Genomic DNA, 21,940 nt, shown 5'->3' with positions numbered 1-21,940 from the left:
ATTCACGGGAGAGCGTGGGTCCCACCAGGGGCCGGGACCTGAGTGGGCAGGTCTGCACAGGCGGATAAACTCATGGCCGGGAGCCGCCTGGGACAGAGAGAGGGCTTGGCCAGGGGCTACTCAAGGCCGGAGGGGGCCGACAGGGAACGGAGAAGCCCTCCGGAGCCCCTCAGGGAACGGTCTTTCCCACGTCTGGACCCGCCCAAGCTGTGGGACGCTGGCCTGTCCTCTTCCGCTGCTCCCCCCGTCCCCTGGACCTCTTGAGAGCTCTGAGCGGTAGCTCTGTGCCAGTGCAGTAGCCAGGCCTGACCCATGCTGTGAGGACAGGCCCTCACCCTCCCTCAGATGAGGCGGCCCCTCCTGACTTCATCCTGCCTGGGGCCAGGCCTGTCCACTCGTGGGGACACTCACCCCGGTGCCCCAAACGGGCAGAGGCAAGCAGTCCTGAGTGCCCAGGGGAGGGACCATCCCAGACACCCACATGGATGCTGAAAACAAGCCCCTCCCACTGAGCAGGGCCACCTTCACAAACACACACACACACACACACACACGCACGCACATGCACACCTGACCCACCGGGCCTCACACGGGACAATGTGCCAGGGCCCAGACCGGAACCAGGCTTGGGAACCCTCACCGTGGACCCCAGCCTGGTCCCCACCCCCTCCCACACCCATCGGCCGCTCAGCAGCCCATCCACACGCCGACCACAGTGACCAGCCCTCCTTCTCCCCAGGACACTGGGGCCCCTCCCAACCCTCACCAAACCCCCACCCCCACTGGCCCCGACACTCGCACCCACTCGTTCGCTAGGTCACTCCCTGCCACCCTCTCGACCCTTCCCTGGGCTCTGCTGACCCTCCCGCCCTCCGGGCCAGGGCCCCAGGAGAACGGGTGTGGTGGTCAGGCTGCCTTCCCCCCAGACAGCCCCAGCACAGTGCAGAGCAGAGAGGGAGCGCGTCCCCACGGGCCGGGCCCAGGCGGGAGGATGGGGGCACCGAGGCCGGTGCCCTGAGGCTACGGAGGGCCGCGACCGTCACCCCGGGAACCACTCCTATGGGCAGGCATGGCACTGACCACTCCCTTCCTGTCCAGAGCTGCTCCTGGACGACAGCTGTGCGGAGGACCAGGACGGGGAGCTGGATGGGCTGTGGACCACCATCTCCATCTTCATCACGCTCTTCCTGCTCAGCGTGTGCTACAGCGCCACTGTCACCCTCTTCAAGGTGGGTGTCCCCGCACTGTCCTGCACTGTGGCCCGCTGTCCCAGCGCTGGGGACCCGCTGGATCCATGCCATCCCCACACTGACTCGACGCTAACCCCATGTTGCCCCCACGCTGACCCCACGCTGACCCCACGCTGCTCCCACACTGCCCCCACGCTGACCCCACGCTGTCCCCACACTGGGGACCCACTGGAACCACCTAACCCCACACTGACTTGACGCTGACCACATGCTGGCCCCACGCTGCCCGCAAGCTGCCCCCACGCTGACTCCAGGCTACCCCCACACTGACCCCACGCAGACCCCACGCTGCCCCCACACTGACCCCACACTGGGGACCCTCTGGAACCATGCTAAATCCACACTGTCCAGACACTGACTTCATGCTGCCCCCACACTGACCCCACCATGACCCCATGCTGTCCCCACTGTGACCCAATGCTTTCCCCGCACTGACCCCACCATGACCCCACGCTGACCCCACGCAGACCTCACCCTGTCCCCACAAACTCCACGCTGCCCCGACACTGACCCCGTGCTGACCCCACACTGCCACCAGGCTACCCCCAGACTGACCCCATGCTGACCCCGTGCTGACCCCACACTGCCCCCACACTGGGGACCCACTGGAACCACGCTATCTCCACACTGACCAGACGCTGACCTCATACTGCCCCCACATTGCCCCCACCATGACCCCACTCTGTCCCCACTGTGACCCAATGCTGTCCCCACACTGACCCCATACTGCCCCCATTCTGACCCCATGCTCCCCCAGCTGACCCCACTGTGACCCCACACTGACCCCATACTGACCCCACGCTGTGGACCCACTGTCACCATGCTGTCTCCCCTGTGACCCCACACTGACCCCATGCTGTCCTGCCTGTGACCCCCATGCTGACCCCAGCCTTTCCCCATGCTATTCCCATGCTGTCCCCGCAATGACCCCAGGCTGTCCCCACACTGACCCTACACTGTCCCCACACTAACCCCACGCTACCCCACGCTGTCCCCGCAATGACCCCAGGCTGTCCCCACACTGCCCCTACACTGTCCCCACACTAACCCCACGCTACCCCACGCTGACCCCATGCTGCCCCCACACTGACCCCATACTGTGGACCCACTGTCAACATGCTGTCTCCCCTGTCACCCCATAATGACCCAATGACGTGGACCCACTGTCACCATGCTGACCCACTGTGACCCCATACTTTCCCCATGCTGTCGCCATGCTATTCCTAAGCTGTCCCTGCAATGACCACACGCTGTCCCCACACTGATCCCATGCTGACCTCACACTGTCCCCACACTAACCCCATACTGTCCCCACCGTGACCCGATGCTGACCTCACACGGACCCCACGCTGACCTATGCTGTAGACCCACTGTCCTCATCATGCTGACCCCACGCTGACCCCACAGTGACCCAATGCTGTCCCCACACTGTCCCTACAGTGACCCCTTACAGACCCCACGCTGACCCCAAGCTGTGGTCCCACTGTCACCATGCTGTCCTCATGCTGTTCCCAAACTGACCCCACATTGTTCCCATGCTGTGGACCCACTGTCCCCATAATGCCGACCCCATGCTGACCCCACAGTGAACCAATGCTGTCCCTACAGTGACCCCATGCAGACCCCACGCTGTGGACCCACTGTCACCATGCTGTCCCCACGCTGTTCCCAAACTGACCCCAGGCTGTTCCCACACTGACCCCCACGCTATCCCCTCTGTCCCCTCCCAGTCCCCATGCCATCCCCATAAGACTCCCTCCCACTCAAGTGGTCCGGGGAGGGGGGCGCCTGGAAGGGGGGCTGTCCTCGGGGGTCCCAGCCACCTCACCTCCTGCCCTCCTGCTGCAGGTGAAGTGGATCTTCTCCTCGGTGGTGGAGCTGAAGCGCACGATCGTCCCCGACTACAGGAACATGATCGGGCAGGGGGCCTAGGGCCAGCCGTCCTGGGCGGGTGTCAGCGCTGCCCCAACCCTGCACAGGATCCCGGTGCATCACCTGCTGCCAGGCCTGCTCTCCCACCCTCTGACCTCGCCACCCTCTGACCTCACAGCCACCCTGGGCCTGCGCCCTCGCCCTCTGGCCCCGCGGCCCCTGTGAGCTGCATCCTGCGCCCTGAACCCCCCGTTTGGAGAATCGCGTGGACGGCAGGTTGTGCCCCAACCTGAGCGGGTGGACACCCGCTGGCGCCTCCACGGCGGCCGCCAGGCTACCGCTGTGGCCGCGCACGGTCAGCGGGCACGCTCATCCTGGAGGAGGCGGGCGGCTGGCGATCCCAGTGTCTGTCTGGCAGGGACCGGCCTCTGTGCGAACCCCGTCCAGGCCAGGCTCTAGGACGCAGGGTTTCCCCAGAGCAGCCACGTGGGCCCAGATCCTGAGGAAGCTTCCGATGTGTCACTAACGGTCAGTCAGATCTTCTGCGCCGGAGGAGACCACGCAGACAAGGGCCTGGGCCTGTGGCTGCTGCAGGAGCCCCGTGGATGCCGGGGACAGAGTGACATCCAGCCAGACAGGCCTCCTGCAGAGGGGTCTGGTGACCTGGTCCCCGGGCCAGTGGGACACAGCCTCGGTGGACACAGGTGGAAGGTGCCAGGAGGCCAGGGCGGCAGGCCCAGCCCGCCCCCTCCCCTCCCCCGTGGCCTGGGCCTGAGTCCCACCAGGCTCGCGCGGGGGTGGGAGGGAGAGACAAGCCCACGGCCGGGCGGACCCCCAGGACCGGCACTCCGCCCTGGCTTTGGGTGGGTGCCAAGTCGGGGCCCCCACATGGGAAGAGATGACCACGCAGGGGAGGAGAAGCAGAGCCCCCAGCCCCAGGGACAGACGCCCGGGGCTCCCACACATGGGAAAGCCACTGCTGAAGCTTGGCTAGCTTGTTTTATTCTTTTTAAATGTCTGGAGCTCCTTGATTTCCATTTGCATCTCTTTCTTTCTTTTTTTTTCTTTTTCTTTTCTTTTTTTTTTTTTAATGACAATAAAATATCCTTAAAAACTCCATAACCGGCTGGGGAAAGTCTTCCTCTGTTGACGCGCCCCGTGAAATCCACAGACTGGCCGTGCCGTGTGTCAGTCCCTCCAGCCGTGGGAGCAGGACCCCCGGCCCCTGGGGTTCCCGGGGGGTGAGGTGCGCTGCAGGCGCGAGGGGTCACGTGACGCCTTGTGGGGTGCAGGGGGAGCATCCTGACCTGGCCAAGGGCACCGCGAGAGGCACCTATTGGGTGTGTATTAGCACGGACTGCTAGCAAAGCACGACAGTCCCGTGGTGTGGACAACGTGCACTGATGTTTCCACGATTCTGGAAGCTGGCAGGCAGACCCGGGTGTCACGGGGCCGGTGGCCCCTCAGCACGTAGACGCCGTGTCCTCACACATCCGGCCCGCTATGCGTGTCTGTGGCCCGACCTCCTCTTACAAGAGGAGGAGTGAGTCCATGGTGAGGACCAGTCACACTGGATCAGGACTCACCCTAGTGACCTCACTTTAACCGATTACCTCTCGAAACACCCCATCTCCCAATACAGTCACATTCTGGGGTCCTGGGGGTCAGGGCTTCAAGATTTGAATTTGGGGAACGCATTTCAGGAGAGTTGGGCCCAGGTGGGAGCACCAGTGAAGGCCAGGTCGGGTGAGGCCCGGGGGGACAGCACTGTCCCAGGTAAGCGAAGCTGGACACCAGCCTGAGGGGTCAGGACACTCAGTCGGGAGAAGGCCCAGCAAGAACACCACCACCCGGGGGTGGGGGTGGGGGTGGGGGTGGGGGGGCAGAAAAGACCAAGTTCTACAGGAAGAACGCCAAGTGGGGGCGGGCAGTCCATTGGCGTCAGGAGGCCATGGGGTCCCTGGCCAGCAGCGATGGAGTCGGGATTCTGTCCCTGCAGTGCCTGGGGGTCTCGGGTCCCGGAGGTGCCCCGGGTTGTAGGAGACACGTGCACCTCGAGGGCAGAGGCGGGACCACACCTGCCAGCCCTTCCCAGTAAGGGCCCTGGGGAAGGGAGGCCAGCACGAGGGGCTGCGGTCTTCTGGGGACGCAGTGGGAGTGGGGCGTGGGCTCTGAGTGTGCAGGTCAACAGCCCAGCTCGAGGCCCAGGGCGGGCAGAGAGTCGTGGCCAGCGCGGCCACGGTGCCTCAGGACCGCTCAGGGAGCACCTCCCACCTCCCCGTGGGCAGGGGCTGCCTCACCAGTGGGGGCCACACCAAATACAGGGCGCCCGTGGGGAGAACGCCCCGGCCCCCAGGGACCCTGGGGGCTCCAGGCGACCACACCGTCCACACAGCTTGCCCAGCACCCCCTCCCTCTCGGTCCCCGGGCCCTGGGCCCCCGCTCCATCCCCTGGACCAGAGATCAGTCTCCATCCTTCCCACCCTCCCACCGGAACGCCGGGGTCTGCGGCAGCTGGTTGACCCCATGGCCTCCGCGGGAACACGGGGCATGACCGTACCCTCCACTCTCAGGGCAGGAACACCCGCTCTTTGAGAGCAATCTCCCAGCAGGCCCTGAGGCCCCCACCTGTGACCTTCCAATAACGCCATACCACGTGCCCCCCCCCACATTCCCCCAGGGACCCACACACACCTACGTGCCTCTCCATGCAACCCCTCAGACCCACTAAGGTCCTGCAGGCTGCTCCTGTGTGAGCCCTGAGGTCGGCCTCCTGCTGCCTGCCGCTCCTCAGGGGCCCCCTACCTTGGGCTTCCGCTCAGACACAGGCCTGTGTGCATCTCCCTTTGCCCGTGTTCACACCTCCACCTGTGCCTCACACACACACGACCAGCGGGCTGGCCTCACTCCTGGACCTGGGACCCACCTGGTCCCACCCTCCCCCGCCGACTCACACTGGGAGGGAACCAGCTGGCGCCTGAACCCTGTCCCCACAGAGCGCCCAAGACACACAGACGTCAGCGTGGGTGGGAGCGGGAAGGGGAGGATGCAACTGTGTCCCCACATTGCGTGTGTTGGAATCCTAGCTCTAAGTGTCATGGTGCTCGGAGGCGGGGCTTTGGGGCACCAGAGGTCGTCAGGGTGGAGCCCCCACGACTGGGGTTAGTGCCCTTATGAAAAAGCGAGCTGCCTCCCCGCTTCCGGCACGTGAAGGGGCAGAGAGAAAACGCCGTCCGTGAGCCAGGCAGCGGGGACCCCCCAGACACCACGCCTGCTGGTACCTGATGTGGGCATCCAGCCTCCACACCCGTGAGGAGTGTCTGCGGTCTCTGTCGGGCCAGCCAGACGGCTGGACAGGAGCCACCTGGACGGGCGGACCTGGAGGAACGGGGTCCCCCAGGCCCCCTGGCCCAACCCCCTACCCCCGGGACCCAGGTCGGCCGGCCAGCAGCGGGGTACAGGGCCACGAGACCACCCCCGGGTGCTGCTGAGCCCCAGCCTGCGTGGGGCAGGGACATCGACCCCGGGCTCCCGGACCACACGCAGCAGGCAGTGGACTATTAGAGGCACCCAGATGGCGGCTCGGTCACTGCACAGGGGAGGACCCCCTACACCCCACGCTCAGACACTGCCCCGGGAACCAGGGCATCTGAGTCTGCAGGGAGCTGGGCCCGTAGAGACACGCCCAGAGCCTCAGAGGCGCCCAAGCCCCGCCCACCCCGCTGCCTGAGCTGCCGCACCCGGCGCCCCATCCGCAGGCACTAGGGTGCTGACCGCCCGGTCCCTCGGGGACGTCATCTTTTTCTTTTTAGAGGGAGAGACGGTGCAGGGGAGGGACAGAGACAGAGACAGAGAGGATCCCAAGCAGGCCCCACACTCAGCACAGAGACCCATGCAGGGCTTGATCCCGGGACCCCGCGATCAGACCTGAGCCGAAAGTAAGAGTCAGACACTCATCCGAGTGAGCCATCCAGGCGCCCCCTGTAAGGAGTAATCTTTTGGTGCATTTCAACGTCTTGCAAAATATTTCCCGTAAACATATTTCGCTCTCAGAGTATCCAGAATGTGCAGGGCACTCCGGCAAATCAATCGGGAAAATCGCACAATTCGGTAGAGAAATGGACACGAGAATTGAACAGATGTTCCACAGAGGCTATCCAAATAGCCCTCAAACATACAGAAAGGACGCTGCGCTCCACCCGTGACAGGGAAGTGAAAATTTCTGAAAAGCCACAGGAGAGAAAGTGGTTCTGATTCCAACGGCGGTCGGTGCGGTGCCTTGTCTCAGACTAAACCTTTGCAGGCACAAGTACAAAGTGGAAAAACTGCCCGGCAGACAGTGATTTGAAGGCATCAGAGGACAAGCAGAAACGGGCAGACTCCGGGGAAGACTGTGCCCTGGAGAGATTGGTCTGAGGGCAAAGCCCAGTCCTTGCCACAGCTGCACCTAGAATGCAGGGGGAGCGGGCTGCCGTCCAGGCACAGGGGCAGTTCGTGGGGTTCGGGGCCCCACCTCTGACAGGTGCAGCTAGAATGCAGGGGAGCGGGCAGGCGTCCAGGCACAGGGGCAGGTCGTGGGGTTCAAGGTCCCACCTCTGACAGGTGCACCTAGAATGCAGGGGAGCGGGCAGGCGTCCAGGCACAGGGGCAGGTCGTGGGGTTCAAGGTCCCACCTCTGACAGGTACAGCTAGAATGCAGGGGAGCGGGCAGGCGTCCAGGCACAGGGGCAGGTCGTGGGGTTCAAGGTCCCACCTCTGACAGGTGCACCTAGAATGCAGGGGAGCGGGCAGACGTCCAGGCACAGGGGCAGGTCGTGGGGTTCAAGGTCCCACTTCTGACAGGTGCACCTAGAATGCAGGGGAGCGGGCAGGCGTCCAGGCACAGGGGCAGGTCGTGGAGTTCGGGGCCCCACCTCAGACGGGTACAGCTAGAATGCAGGGGAGCAGGCTGCCGACCAGGCACAGGGGCAGGTCGTGGGGTTCGGGGCCCCACCTCTGACAGGTGCAGCTAGAATGCAGGGGAGCGGGCAGGCGTCCAGGCACAGGGTCAGGTTATGGGGTTCAAGGTCCCCCCTCTGACAGGTGCACTAGAATGCAGGGGAGCGGGCAGGCGTCCAGACACAGGGGCAGGTCGTGGGGTTCAAGGTCCCACCTCTGACAGGTGCACCTAGAATGCAGGGGAGCGGGCAGGCGTCCAGGCACAGGGGCAGGTCGTGGTGTTCAAGGTCCCACCTCTGACAGGTGCACTAGAATGCAGGGGAGCGGGCAGGCGTCCAGACACAGGGGCAGGTCGTGGGGTTCAAGGTCCCACCTCTGACAGGTGCACCTAGAATGCAGGGGAGCGGGCAGGCGTCCAGGCACAGGGGCAGGTCGTGGGGTTCAAGGTCCCACCTCTGACAGTGCAGACCAGCGACCAGGCCAGGGTGCCGCGTCACGACCTTTATACAACGTGTGTCGGGCCAACCTGCAGACTGAAATCAGCCAGGTGGCAACAGAAATCGTAATGCGCTGAACGTACCAAGGTAAGTGTTGTCTGTGAAGATGTTTCAGCCACGTAAGAACACACACAACGTGTGTATGGAAGGGTAACATGTGTGTGCCACCTGCTCATAACACATGTATGGGTGTTAGATTACAGTACAGGTGTTTCTCCCGTGAGCAGTGCGGTCAAACTGTTTGGAGATGGTCCTGGCCAATGCTGTGTGACAAAGGACGAAAACGAGCTGCTGAGACTGAAAGGACAGATGTCAAACTGTCACTAATGCAGACGACACAAGCACGCACGATGAAAAGGCAGCGGAATCCAGACAGCCCTCCGAACCAGCAAGAACAGCAGCAGGGGCTCCAAACAAACGCAGGAAGCAGTCGTGTTCCGCTGTGTCAGCATAAACCTGCTGAGAACGCGTCATCGAAAACGAGGCACGATTCACAGCGATCCAAGGACTTTCCGGAGAAAGCAAGCCCAAGAAACGGCGACTCCGGCAATGGACCTGAAAGGGCTCCGAGTGTCTGGAGAAAACCGCCTTCGGGGGCGGGCCGGCACTGTGGACGCCACGCTACACCTGCCCGCCCTGCCCACACTGCCCCCGCACCCGGCCCTCCACCGTCAGCAGGGCCTTCCAAGGGCTGGGCGGGGGTCACCTTCCCCCTGCTCCCCCAGCACACACCCGGGCACACACCCACAGTCGAGACGCAGCAGGGTCGCCAGTCTCCTGTCTGCAGGCAGGACACAGGCAGAGGCCAGAGCAGAGCTGCCCTGGAATGAGCTTAACTGGGCTGAGTTGGGCTGAGCTGGGCTGGGCTGAGCTCAGCTGGACTGAACTGGGCTGAACTGGAATGAGCTAGCTAAGTGGGTTGGGCTTGGCTGAGTGGAGCTGAGCTGAACTTGACTTAGTTGGGCTGGGTTGAGCTGATCTTAACTGAGCTGGGCTGAACTGGGATTAGCTGTGTGGGTTGGTCTGAGCTGGGCTGTTCTAGACTGAAATAGGCTTAACTGGGCTGGGCTGGGCTGGGCTGGGCTGGGCTGGGCTGAACTAGGCTGAGCTGAGCTGAACTGGGCTGGGCTGGGTTGGGCTGGGCTGGGCTGAACTGGGCTGAGCTGGTCTGCGCTGAAATGGAATGAGCTGGGTTGAGCTGGGTTGAGCTGGGCTGATCTCAACTGAGGTAGTTGAAGTGGGCTTAGCTGGGTTTAGCTGGGCTGAGCTGGGCTGGTCTGGGCTGGGATGAGCTGGACTGTGCTGGGCTGGGCTGGGCTGAACTTGGCTAAACTGGGCTGAACTGAGCTGGGTTCTGCTGAACCAGGCTGGGCTGGACTGAGCCAAACTGAGCAAAGCTGAGCTAGGCTGAACTGGGCTGAACTGGGCTGGAATGGGCTGAGCTGAACCAAGCTAAGCTTGGCTAGGCTGAGCTGGGCTGGGCTGGGCTGGGCTGGGCTAGGCTGAGCTAGGCTGAGCTGGGCTGACCTGAGCTGGTCTGAACTGAACCGGACTGAGCTGTGCTGAACTGGGTTGAACCAGGCTGAACTGGGCGTGGTAGGCTAAGCTGGACTGAGCTGAACTGGTCTGGTCTGGGCTGCTGGGTTGAACCAGGCTAAGGTGGCTGTGCTGGGCTGAGCTGCACTGAGCTGGGCCGGCTGAGCTGGGCTGGACTGAATTGTGCTGAGTTGGGCTGAGCTGGGCTAAGCTGAGCTGAGCTGAGCTGGGCTGGGCTGAGTTGAACTGGTCTGAGGTGGACCGGGCTGGGCTGAGCTGAGCTGATTTGAAATGGGCTGAACTGAACTGAAATGGGCTGAACTAGGCTGAGCTAGGCTGAGCTGGGCTGGAATGAATTGTGCTGAGCTGTGCTAACTGGGCTGAGCTTGACTGAGCTGGGCTGAGCTGCACTGAGCTGGACTGAACTGGGTTGAGCTGGGCTGAGCTGGACTGAGCTGGGCTGAGCTGGACTGAGCTTGGCCAGCTTGAGCTAACCTAGGCTGAGCTGGGCAGGCTGAGCTGGGCTGGACTGAACAGGGCTGAGTTCAGCTGGGATGGGCTAAGCTGGGCTAAACTGGGCTGGGCTGGGCTAGGCTGAACTAGGGTGAACTGAACTAGGCTAAGCTGGGCTGGGCTGGGCTGGGCTGGGCTGGGCTGGGCTGGGCGGAGCTGAATTGGGCTGGGCTGGGCTGGGCTGGACGGACTAGGTTGAGCTGAACTAGGCTAAGCTGGGCTGTGCTAGGCTAAGCTGAGCTGAACTGGGCTGAGTTGGGCTGGGCTGGGCTGGGCTGAGCTAGGCTGAGCCAGGCTGAGCTGGGCTGAGTTCATCTGGGATAGGCTAAGCTAGGCTAAACTGGGCTGGCTGGGCTGGGCTGGGCTGAGCTGGGCTGAATAGGTTGAGCTGAACTAGGCTAAGCTGGGCTGGGCTGGGCTGGGCTGGGCTGAGCTGAGCTGACCTGGGCTGAGCTGGGCTGAACTGGGCTGAGCTGAGCTGGGCTAAGCTGGGCTAAGCTGGGCTGAACTGGGCTGAGCTGGGCTGAGCTGGGCTAGTTCAGCTGGGATGGGCTAAGCTGGGCTAAACTAGGGTGGACTGGGCTGAGCTAGGCTGAGCTGGGCTGGGCTGAATTGTGCTGAGCTAGGCTGGACTGAACTGGCCTGAGCTGAACTGGGATGGGCTGAACTGGGCTGAGTTCAGCGGGGATGGGCTCAGCTGGGCTAAACTGGGCTGGGCTGGGCTGTACTAGGTTGAACTGAACTAGGCTAAGCTGGACTGAGCTGGCCTCAGCTGAACTGTGCTGGGCTGAGTTGGCCTGTACTGGGTTGGGTTGGGCTAAAGTGGGTTCAGCTAGTTGGTTTGGTCTGGCTGAATCAGGCTTCAGCGAGTCAAGCAGGGTGTACTGTTTTGCTAGGTCCAGTGGCCAAGGTCAGCGAGGCTACACTGAGTGGGACTGAGCAGGTACGACAAGCCTGGCTGGCAGGCTGAGCCAAACGGAGCTGAAGGATTTGGGTGGAATTTGTGGACTGAACCCAGATGAGTTAGCCTGCTTGAAATCGGGTCTGCTGGGCTGACGTGGGCCAGGCCGGACCAAGGCGGACTCCCGTGACCTGAGCTGGTCTGAATCAGCAGACCTAGTGACGCTGGGTGTGGAGCGGGTTTGTATCACTGCTCTCAGCCATCCTGACGCTAGGCCACGTGGACTGGTCGGTCTCACTGGACTGAGTGGGCAGCGTGGACGATGAGCTGGGGTCTGGGCTCCGGGCAGGAGTCACCACCTGGGGGAGTGGGGGAGGACTGATCTGGGCTCTGCTATGAATGGGGCCTGTAGTCGGGCTCCCTGGAGCCTCCGCAGGTCAGGACACGAGTCAGACACCTCTGCTCCCCAAGAACCCCACGTTCCTGCCACTCAGGGCTGCGGGCGGGGTGTCCTGGCCAAAGGTAAGAACGCCCCTGCTTCTGGCAGGGACACAGGGGTTCGTGGGAGGGCGTTCCTAGCAGACTCGGGAACAAGAGTCCAAAATGAGCATCTGCCCCCTGAGGCTGGAGAAGGGGTCCCGGTGCGCCCCTCTACCCGACCACCCCGCTCTGCCCCCACACTTCTCCCCCTCAGACTCCGCCGGTCGGCACTGACACTGCCTCTGCCCCCACAGCCTCCATCCAGGCCCCCCTCGTCTTCCCCTTGGCCACCTGCTGCAAAGGCACCATCGCCACTGCCCCGTCCGTGACACTGGGCTGCCTGGTCACGGGCTACTTCCCGATGCCGGTGACTGTGACCTGGGATGCAGGGTCCCTGAACAAGAGCGTCGTGACCCTCCCCGCCACCCTCCAGGAGACCTCTGGCCTCTACACCACCACCAGCCACGTGACCGTCTCGGGCGAGTGGGCCAAACAGAAGTTCACCTGCAGTGTGGCTCACGCGGAGTCCCCCACCATCAACAAGACCGTCAGTGGTGAGCCAGGGTCGGGCTGGAGGAGGGGGGCAGGCGTGGCGGGAGCGGCTAGGAGAGGAGGAAGGCGCCTGGGCGGCCACGTGGGTGTCGTGGGCTCAGGGGGCTGACGCCACGCTGCCACCTTCACCCCTAGCGTGTGCCATGAACTTCATTCCCCCCACCGTGAAGCTCTTCCACTCCTCGTGTAACCCCCTCGGTGACACCAGTAGCACCATCCAGCTCCTGTGCCTCATCTCCGGCTACGTCCCAGGTGACATGGAGGTCACCTGGCTGGTGGATGGGCAGAAGGCCACGAACATATTCCCATACACAGCCCCCGGCAAGCAGGAGGGCAAGGTGACCTCCACCCACAGCGAGCTCAACATCACGCAGGGCAATCGGGTGCTTTTGCTTTTCTGTGCAGCACAATGAATTCTTTTAATAAATAGATTTTGTTTTTTAATTTATTGAAGTACAGTTGACGCACAACATTCTGGTGGCTTTGGGCATGGAGCACGGGGATGGAACAGTCTGTGCACTATAAACAGCTCACACCCGTGTGCCACGTTTGTTGCGAACGATGAGCCAATGTGAACTAATTACAGCTGAGTAAAGTCCGGAGTTCACAGTAAGGTTCACCCCTAGAAGAGTTCTCTGAGCCTGCACCCTGTCCCCGGTGCTGCCCCGGTCAGCCTGCTGTTCAGGCTGCTGTCCTCGCGTTTCCCCCACTACCGTTTCCTACAGAAGAATCGCCCGGCCCGAAGATCCCCTCTGCCCCACCTATTCCTTCCTCCCTCCCCCCAAACGCCCGGCAACCGCTGACCTTCTCACCGGCACACTACATGTGCTGTCCCCCACATCACACAGTGCCGATGGTACAGCGTGTAGCCTTCTCCAGCTGGCTCCCTCCCCTCAGGGCACACGGGCCGGCACGCGGCCCACATGTGCCCACGGGGTGCTGACTATAGGGCTTCTCAGCGACAGAACTTCCAGTGGCCCTGCCACGGGGAGAGCAGGTATGTGTGCTGGCCTGGCAGCCCGAGCCCTCCTCCACCTTCTGTAAGAAAGAATATCATGTCATCCAAGGTCACTTTGCTTGAAAGAGGCACCCCCGGCGGGGGGAGATGGTCCGCACCATCCAGGTGAGGGTACTACACAAATACCTCATATGCCTGCACATAATATTACATGTACACAGTAAGCATCTGCAGGTACCCGGAAGCAGGTGCCCATAAGGGGAGGGGAGGGGTTGCTGAGACGCTGTGGCAACAAGTCAGGCTGGAATGAGCCAGGCCCCGGGCCAGGCTGGTGTCTCACGGCTGCCCTGGACGACCACCACCGCAGGCTCTGATGCCGCGGGTCGGGGAGAGGCCCCTGGAAGGGACATCCGTGAACACCTCCAAAGCATCTCTTTGTTCCTGTAACCACAGGGTGAATGTTTCTGAAAGCCAAACCCAGAGTTCAGCATGATGGTTGAAAAGCGTCAACACTAGGTAATTTCATCGCCTCACCAACTTTTCTGTGAAAGGATTATTCTGGAAAGGACGGGCCTTGCAAACCTAGGCTGGGACAGGTGTGTGGTCTCCAACAAGACCCAGTGCCTGACGGCCCACATCCCACTGCCACGCCCTCGGCAGCCAAGGCAGCCCTCCCCCACACTGATCCGGCACAGCAGGTGCCCCAGAGCCCCGTGATGACCCCACGAGGGACAGCGACCCGGCACCACGCCAGGGGCACTGCACGGGGACCAGGGGAGGGAATTAGCTGTCCAAGGGAAGTACGATGTGCCACTTTGTCTTGCCAAAACCCTGCCTTTAGAGGCGCCTGGGGCCCCATGTACCTAACGCACAGCAGCCGGGACACCCTTGAGGGTTTTGCCAAACTCATCGGTTCCCGTGATCTGACCAGAGTTGTGTAGATGGATGTGCTTCTTAAGCAACCAGGGGCCCACAGCTTGCAGAGGACCCTAACTGCCGGGCACCGCGAGAGGGGGCCGGGCTGCGGGAGCCCGGAGTGTGGGGTGCACACTCCCTTCACCGAGGCTGTGACCGATGGCATTTGCAAAGTGGCCACTGCGGTATTTCCAGGACCACGGGCTCCTCCATCACCTTGCCCTGCTCCCCTGGTCTGCTCCCCTCCCCAGAAGCCCAAGGGTCTCTGTGAACTCCGTGGGGATGGGGGCACGGAAGGGCCATTGCTTGATTCCTAAGATCAGGACCTAAGGAGACATGGCTTCTCGTGGGAGTCAGGCCCTGGGCCCAGTGCAACCGTCCAGCTAAGGCCAAGGTGCCATTCTGGGGAGCCCCAGGGACCAAGCGGGCTGGACCCACCCAGCCAAGGCCCCAGACCCCAGGAGGAGCCCAGAGCCCTCGCTCACATGGAGGTGAGCAGGGCAGAGGCCTCGCACCACAGGCCGAGGGCTCCAGGCACACCCACAGCCCAGCAGGCCTGGATTGGGACTTGGACGTGGTGCGGAGGCGTCCCCATCGAGGCCTCACACCGCAGGAAGTGGCAGCCTGGGGTGCACACTGTGGTTGTCCAAACACAGGGGCTGAGGGGTCACGGCCCCCTTGCACGGGCAGCACAGGGACCACACAGGGTCTCTCAGCTGCAGGGACATTTTCAGGTCCGGTGACAACCACGAACTCTGTCCCTGCACATCAGGCTTCTGTCTGACCTCTAGGGTAGTAGCTTCCCTCTGACCATGGGCAGATGACCGTGACCGTGGCTGAAGCCAGAGGAAGACAGCGTCCCACCAGGGAGGCCACACTGCTAAGTGGACGGGACAAGGCCCAGGGCGGGGCCTCAGGCTATGGGTGGGTCAACCTGTGCCCACACCACGCGCCCAGGTGACAGTGGGGTTCCTGTGCCCTCTTTGGGACCCCAGCCACCCCCCAGAGCCCACCCCCGCACACCCAGGCCCTTGAGACAGAAAGTACCCAGAAGAAAAGGGAACTTCAGGAAGCGTGTCGCCGAGCCACCTAGTTTCAATCCTGTTCTTAGTCTTCCCACGGCTGCCTGGGGGCTAGGAAGGGGGCTATGGGCACAGAGCTCAGCCACAAGGAGCCACATGTGCCTGGGGCCAGAGCGAGGAGGGCCGAGGTGCTGGGGCCAGCCTTCCGTCGCCCCAGCCCTTGGTGAGTAGGCTCCGCACGGAGAGAGGGCGGCGTGGGGGCCGCAGAAGCAGCCCAGGAGCCAAGGAGAGACGGGGCCCCACGGACGGGCCGGAGCAGCCAGCATGGGGGACACAGGCTGCCTGGGGGCCAGGGCACCGGCCAGGGCAGGGACGAGGGAGGCATGGGCAGGAGCGCCCACGCCAACATTGCTGGACGCACCGGACGTGGCAACTGGGCCTTCAAGGAACATGATGGCCATGGTGGGCCTCAGGCCTGCCCTTTGCCATCTGTGCTGGGAGCCCAGGGCTGGGCTGGACTGAGCTACTGCAGGACCAAGGCCGACATGGACAGACAGGCCTAAGGTGAGGGCACAGGGAGAGGCCGGCCCAGCACAGGGGAAGAAGAGGACCCCAGACGGCCCGAGGGTCCTGTCCAGGACACGGGGGCTGGCTCTGGCCCCAGGCCAGGGTCAGAGGCGCTGGCCATGGGGTCCTGGACTGCAGCACATGAGCGGGGATGGAGCACGAGGGGCTGGCAGGGGCTCCCGTGTGCTCAGAACCCAGACAGTAGCACAGGGCAGACGGTCAGGAGCCAAACCTGGGCTAAGGAGTCTGCGATGGGCATGAGACCGGGGCAGCCCTAAGAACACACAGTAGTTGCGGGCTGAGCTCGCCTGGGGGGGAGAGGTCATGGGGCAGCAAGGGCAGAAAGCAGCTGTGGTCCATTAGCTCCAAGGACCAGTGGTGGAGTTTGTGTAGGTGAGCAGGGGAAGGGGAGAGCAGAAGGGGCAGGGGGAGATCAGGAGAGGTAGGGGGAGAGCAGGAGGGGCAAGGGGAGAGCAGAGAGCACACAGAGCTGGTCAGGTGAGCAGGGGCAGGGGGCAGGGCAAGAGTGGCAGGGGGAGAGCAGGAGAGGCAGGGCTACCCCCAGGAGCTCAGGGGACCAGGCAGAGCTTGTGAGGATGAGTAGGGGGTTGGGAGAGAAGGAGAAGCAGGGGGAGAGCAGGAGGGGCAGGGGAAGAGCAGGAGGGGCAGGGGAGAGCAGGAGGGTAGGGGCAGGGCAGGAGGGGCTGGGGGGAGGACAGGAGAGTCAGGGCTCCCCCAGGAGCTCAGGGGAGCCAGCAGAGCTTCTGCCTGTGAGCAGGGTTCCTGGGAGGGCAGCAGGGGCAGGGGGAGAGCAAGAGGGGTAGGGCTGTCCCAGGAGCTCCCTGGGAGACACAGAGCTGGTACAGGTGAGCAGGGGCAGGGTGCAGGGCAGGAGGAGCAGGGTTGAGGGCAAGAGAGGCAGGACTGCCCCAGAGGCTCAGGGAGCAGGCAGAGCTTGTGAGGGTAAGCAGGGGCAGGAGATGCAGGGGGTTGCCTCAGGAACTCCCAGGGAGCACACAGAGCTGGTACAGGTGAGCAGGGGCAGGTGGCAGGGCAAGAGGGGCAGGGGGAGGGCGGGAGGGCAGGAGGGGCAAGGTTCCCCCCAGGAGCTCCCAGGGAGCACACAGAACTGGTACAGGTGAGCAGAAGCAGGGGAAGGACAGAAGCGGCAGGGGGAGAGCAGAAGGGACAGACAGCTGCCCCAGGAGCTCCAGGGAGCACACAGAACTGGTACAGGTGAGCAGGGGCAGGGGAAGGACAGCAGGGGCAGGGGGAGAGCAGAAGGGACAGACAGCTGCCCCAGGAGCTCCAGGGAGCACACAGAGCTGGTACAGGTGAGCAGGGGCAGGGGGCAAGGCAGGAGGGGCAGGGGGGAGGGCAAGAGAGGCAAGGTTGCCCCAGGAGCTCAGGGGAGCAGGCAGAGCTTGTGAGGGTAGGCAGGTGGTTTGGAGAGCAGGAGGAGCAGGGGCAGGGCAGGAGGGTAGTGGCATGGCAGGAAGGGGAGGGGGAGGAAAGGAGAGGCAGGGCTGCCCCAGGAGCTCGGGAGAGCCAGCAGAGCTTGTGGAGGTCAGCAGGAGCAGCAGGGTGAGGTCAGGAGGGGCAGGGGGAGAGCAGAAGGAACAGACAGCTGCCCCAGGAGCTCCTGGGGGCACACAGAGCTGGTACAGGTGAGCAGGGGCAGGGGAAGGACAGCAGGGGCAGGGGGAGAGCAGAAGGGACAGACAGCTGCCCCAGGAGCTCCAGGGAGCACACAGAACTGGTACAGGTGAGCAAGGGCAGGGGGCAAGGCAGGAGGGGCAGGGTGGAGGGCAGGAGAGGCAAGGTTGCCCCAGGAGCTCAGGGGAGCAGGCAGAGCTTGTGAGCGTGAGCAGGGCCAGGGAGAGGGCAGGAGGGGCAGGGGGACGTCATGAGAGGCAGGGGGAGAACGGAAGAGGCAGGGGAAGAATAGGAGGGACAGGGGGCTGCCCCAGGAGCTCCCAGGCAGCACACAAAGCTGGCATAGGGAGCAGAGGCAGGGGGCAGGGTAGGAGGGGCGGGGGGGGAAGAGGAGAGCAGAAGGGGTAGGGAGGGAGCAAGAGGGGCAGGAGGACAGCAGGAGGGGTTGAGAGAGAGCAGGAGGAGCAAGGGGAGAGCAGGAGGGACAGGGTTGCCCCAGGAGTTTGCAGGGAGCACACAGAGGTGGTACAGGTGCGCAGGGGCAGGGGGCAGGGCAAGAGGGGCAGGGGGAGAGCAGGAGAGACAGGGCTGCACCAGGAGCTCAGGGGAGCAGGCAGAGCTTGTGAGGATGAGCAGGGGGTTGGGAGGGCAGGAGGGGCAGAGGGAGAACAAGAGGGGCAGGGCTGCCCCAGGAGCTCCCAGGGAGCACACAGAGTCGGTACAGGAGAGCAGGGCAGGGGCAGGGCAGGAGGGGCAGGTGGAAGGCAGGAGGGGCAGGATTGCCCCAGGAGCTCAGGGGAACAGGCAGAGCATGTGAGGGTGAGCAGGGGTTGGGAGGGAAGGAGGAGCAGGGAGAGAGCAAGAGGGGCATGGAGAGGGCTAAAGGGGAAGAGGGAGGACAAGAGGGGCTGGAGAGTGGGCAGAAGGGGCAAGGGGGAGAGCAAGAGGGGTAGGGCTGCCCCCAGGAACTCCCTGGGAGCACAAGGAGCTGGTACAGGTGAGGAGGGGCACGGGGCAGGGCAGGAGGAGCAGGGGGAGGGCAGGAGGGGCAGCGGGGAGGACAAGAGGGGCTGGGGAGTGGGCAGGAGGGGCAAGGGGGGAGGGCAGGAGGGGCAGGGGGAGAGAAAGACATGTAGGGCTGCCCCAGGAACTCCCTGGGAGCACACAGAGCTGGCACAAGTGAGTAGGGGCAGGGGGCAGGGCAAGAGGGGCCGAGGGGAGGGCAGGAGAGGCAGGGCTGCACCACGAGCTCAGGGGAGAGGCAGAGCTCATGAGGGTGAGCAGAGGCAGGGGGGACGGCAAGAGGGGCAGGGGCTGCTGTGGGGCAGGGTTGCTTCAGACAAGCAGGACACAGTGACCCTGGACTGTCCCCAGGGACCTGAGCTGAGAGAGCTTCCTGCAGCAGGCAGGGTCCTGGTGAGGTCTGGAGTCTGCAGGGGCTCGGGGGTGGGAGTTCTGGCCAGGAGGTGCTGAGGGCGGCAGGCCAGGGGGAGGTTAGGAGTGCTGCAGGGCAGGGGGATCTGAGGCCTGAACTGGCAGGACCAGGTCTCAGACACGCAGAGGCAAGAAGCTAGAAGGATCCAAGGCCCGGGCTCAGCATGAGGGGCCAGGCAAAGGGGTGGGGGCAGGTGGCGGAGCTGCTAGGAGGAGGTGAACCTATGGGGAGCACAGACAGCTCGGAGCTACCACCAGGCCAGGAGCTCAGGGGAGCAAGAGAGCTTGTGCAGGTGAGAGGCAGGAGGGGCACGGGGGAGGGCAGGAGGGGCAGGGACACCCCCAGGAGTTCTGGGGAGCAGGCAGGGGTTATGACAGTGAGTAGGGGGTTAGGAGGGCAGGTGGAGCAGGGGGAGAGCAGGAGGGGCAGGGAGAGGGCAGGAGGGGTGGGGAGAGCAGGAAGAACAGGGTGCTGCCCCAGGAGCTCACAGGGAGCACACAGAGCTGGTACGGGTGAGCAGGGGCAGGAAGCAGGGTAGGAGGGGCAGGAGGCAGGCAGGAGGGAGAAGGCTACCCCCAGGAGTTCAGGGGAGCAGGCGGACCTTCTGCCAGTGAGCAGGGTTCCTGGTAGGGCAGCAGGGGCAGGGGGAAGCAAGAGGGGTAGGGCTGCCCCCAGGAGCTCCCTGGGAGCACACAGAGCAGGTACAGGTGAGTGGGGGCAGGGAGGAGGGCAGGAGGGGCAGTGGGGAGAGCAGGAGGGACAGGGGGAAGCCAGGAGGTGTAGGGGGAGACCAAGAGTGGCAGGGAAGAGCAAGAGGGGCAGAGCAGGAGGTAGGGGCAGGGCAGGAGGGGCGGGGGGAGGACAGGAGAGTCAGGGCTCCCCAGGAGCTCAGGGGAGCCAACAGAGCTTGTGCCAGTGAGCAGGGGTACTGGGAGGGCAGGAGGGGCAGGGAGAGAGCAAGAGGGGTAGGGCTGCCCCAGGAACTCCCTGGGAACACACAGAGCTGGTACAGGTGAGCAGGGACAGGGGGCAGGGAAACAGGGGCAGAGGGAAGGGCAGGAGAGGCAGGGCTGCACCAGGAGCTCAGGGGAGCAGGCAGGGCATGTGAGGGTGAGCAGGGGCAGGGGGAGGCAGGAGGAGCAAGGCTGCCCCAGGAGCCTCAGGGGTGAAGGGCAGAGGGACTGAGCTAAGAGCAGCCCCGGACTAGGTGGGAGCTGAGCGGTACGGCACACAGAGACCACGAGGGCGCGGGCCCAGGAGAGCCTCCCTGGACACGGGAGGGCGTGAGCCGCCTGAGGCCCGGTGGACAAGGCAGGGGGGAGAGGCCAGCCTGCGTAGGAAGGTCTCTGGGGCTGAAGGGACAGGGGTGGCCACAGTCTTGGGCTCAGGGGCGCTGAACTCGCTCTGGAGGCTCGTGGGGATGGGGGACAGAAGGCTGGACACGACAAAGCCAGGAGGGGTGGCTCAGGGCAGTGGACCCGGTGCAGGGAAGGGGGGAGCCTGGGAGTTCGAGGCCGGGCCGCCAGCCTGGAGTGTGGGTGGGAGGGGAGGCCAGGCAGGGCCATCAGACTTGGCAGAGGGGTCGGGTCTGGCTGGGGACGTGGGCTCTGGGGTGCTGGCACCGTGCACGAGACGACAGCCAGGGCGGGGCAAGGCTCCCACCGGCATTGAGGGGCAGGCAGGCTCAGGAAAGACCTCGGCTGAAAGAGGGCTCTGGGGACAGGGAGGAGCTGGACAGGCCCCAGGGCACGGGCACTGAGTGAGCCCAGGAAGGCCTGAGGAGGGGCTCAGGGCAGGGACGGGATCCGGCGCCAGGGCGCTTTAGCTGCAGACCTGACCCAGAAGATGTGAGGCCTGGAGGGCAGACAGCAGGCCACGACGAGGACTCCGGGCTGAGGGGCACGGGCAGCGGGTGGCAGAGGCCTGCTGTGTTCAAGAAAGGTCCCGCTGGCCCAGGGCAGATTCAGGCTGGGACAACAGGGCAGTGGGCTCAGGGCCTCAGCAGAGGCCCGTTGGAGCAGGGGCCACTGGTCAGAGCTCAGACAGATGGCTCGCTCAGGCCGAGCACCCACAGGAAGCCCGAGTGGGGACCCAGGGGCTGGGCCCAGGAGACTCTAATCCAGCAGGAGGTCACCCAGCACCGACCAGGCCCATGGGGCCAGCACGTGCAGCCGCAGAAACACGAGGCCCTGGGGCGGCAGAGAGCTACGCCGGGCGGCTGGTCTGCAGACTTCCTGGAGGGCCGCCCCAAGCCCGGGCACCTGATACCCTGCCCGGACCCTCCCAGGAGCGAGGCCCTTGTGGTCACACGGCCTCCTCTCTTGCAGCCTCCACCACGGCCCCATCGGTGTTCCCACTGGCCCCCAGCTGCGGGACCACATCTGGCTCCACCGTGGCCCTGGCCTGCCTGGTGTTAGGCTACTTCCCTGAGCCGGTGACCGTGTCCTGGAACTCCGGCGCCCTGACCAGCGGTGTGCACACCTTCCCGTCCGTCCTGCAGGCCTCGGGGCTCTACTCTCTCAGCAGCATGGTGACAGTGCCCTCCAGCAGGTGGCTCAGTGAGACCTTCACCTGCAACGTGGACCACCGGCCCAGCAACACCAAGGTGGACAAGACCGGTAAGAGGGTGTCCACTGGGAGACAGGCCAGGTCAGTCGGTCCACCTGGACCCCAGGGCACAGGAGAGGCACCTCTGTCCCCCAAGCTCGGGGAGGAGGGCCTCTGGGCCTGGCTGCCTGGTCCAGTGTGAGCGCAGGCTGCACACCCCCACCATACTTCATCTCTACTGGCAGGCACCAGTCTGGGGACGCCCCCCTGACCGGCCCTGACCTAGCCCACCCCAAGAGCT

At 64.1% G+C, this 21,940-nt stretch overlaps 1 long non-coding RNA gene and 3 gene segments (V, D, J or C); 3 read left to right on the top strand and 1 right to left on the bottom strand.

Annotated features, from left to right (window-relative positions):
- LOC125168484 (immunoglobulin heavy constant alpha 2-like) overlaps positions 1-21,940 on the top strand; it is a 350,186-nt gene that overhangs the window by 290,976 nt on the left and 37,270 nt on the right.
- The window catches only part of LOC125168488 (immunoglobulin heavy constant gamma 4-like), a 238,365-nt gene that overhangs the window by 215,307 nt on the left and 1,118 nt on the right, over positions 1-21,940 (top strand). Inside the window, 1 exon segment of the C gene segment in view lies at positions 21,420-21,710. Coding sequence covers positions 21,420-21,710 — 291 coding nt within the window.
- LOC125168520 (uncharacterized) lies at positions 1,399-21,550 on the bottom strand. The gene is made up of 3 exons (XR_007153174.1): positions 21,403-21,550; positions 4,763-4,771; positions 1,399-1,428 (listed from the first exon to the last, which is right to left on the bottom strand). It is a non-coding gene; the product is annotated as an uncharacterized LOC125168520 (long non-coding RNA).
- On the top strand, positions 11,803-12,664 carry LOC125168492 (immunoglobulin heavy constant epsilon-like). The segment is given in 2 exon segments: positions 11,803-12,029; positions 12,242-12,664. Coding segments are annotated over 2 exon segments (534 nt in total).

The sequence above is a fragment of the Prionailurus viverrinus genome, chromosome B3 (assembly GCF_022837055.1).
Source record: "Prionailurus viverrinus isolate Anna chromosome B3, UM_Priviv_1.0, whole genome shotgun sequence".
Lineage (NCBI taxonomy): Eukaryota > Metazoa > Chordata > Mammalia > Carnivora > Felidae > Prionailurus > Prionailurus viverrinus.
Note: the sequence above shows the minus strand (reverse complement) of the source record. Positions and strands in the feature narration are given on the sequence as shown.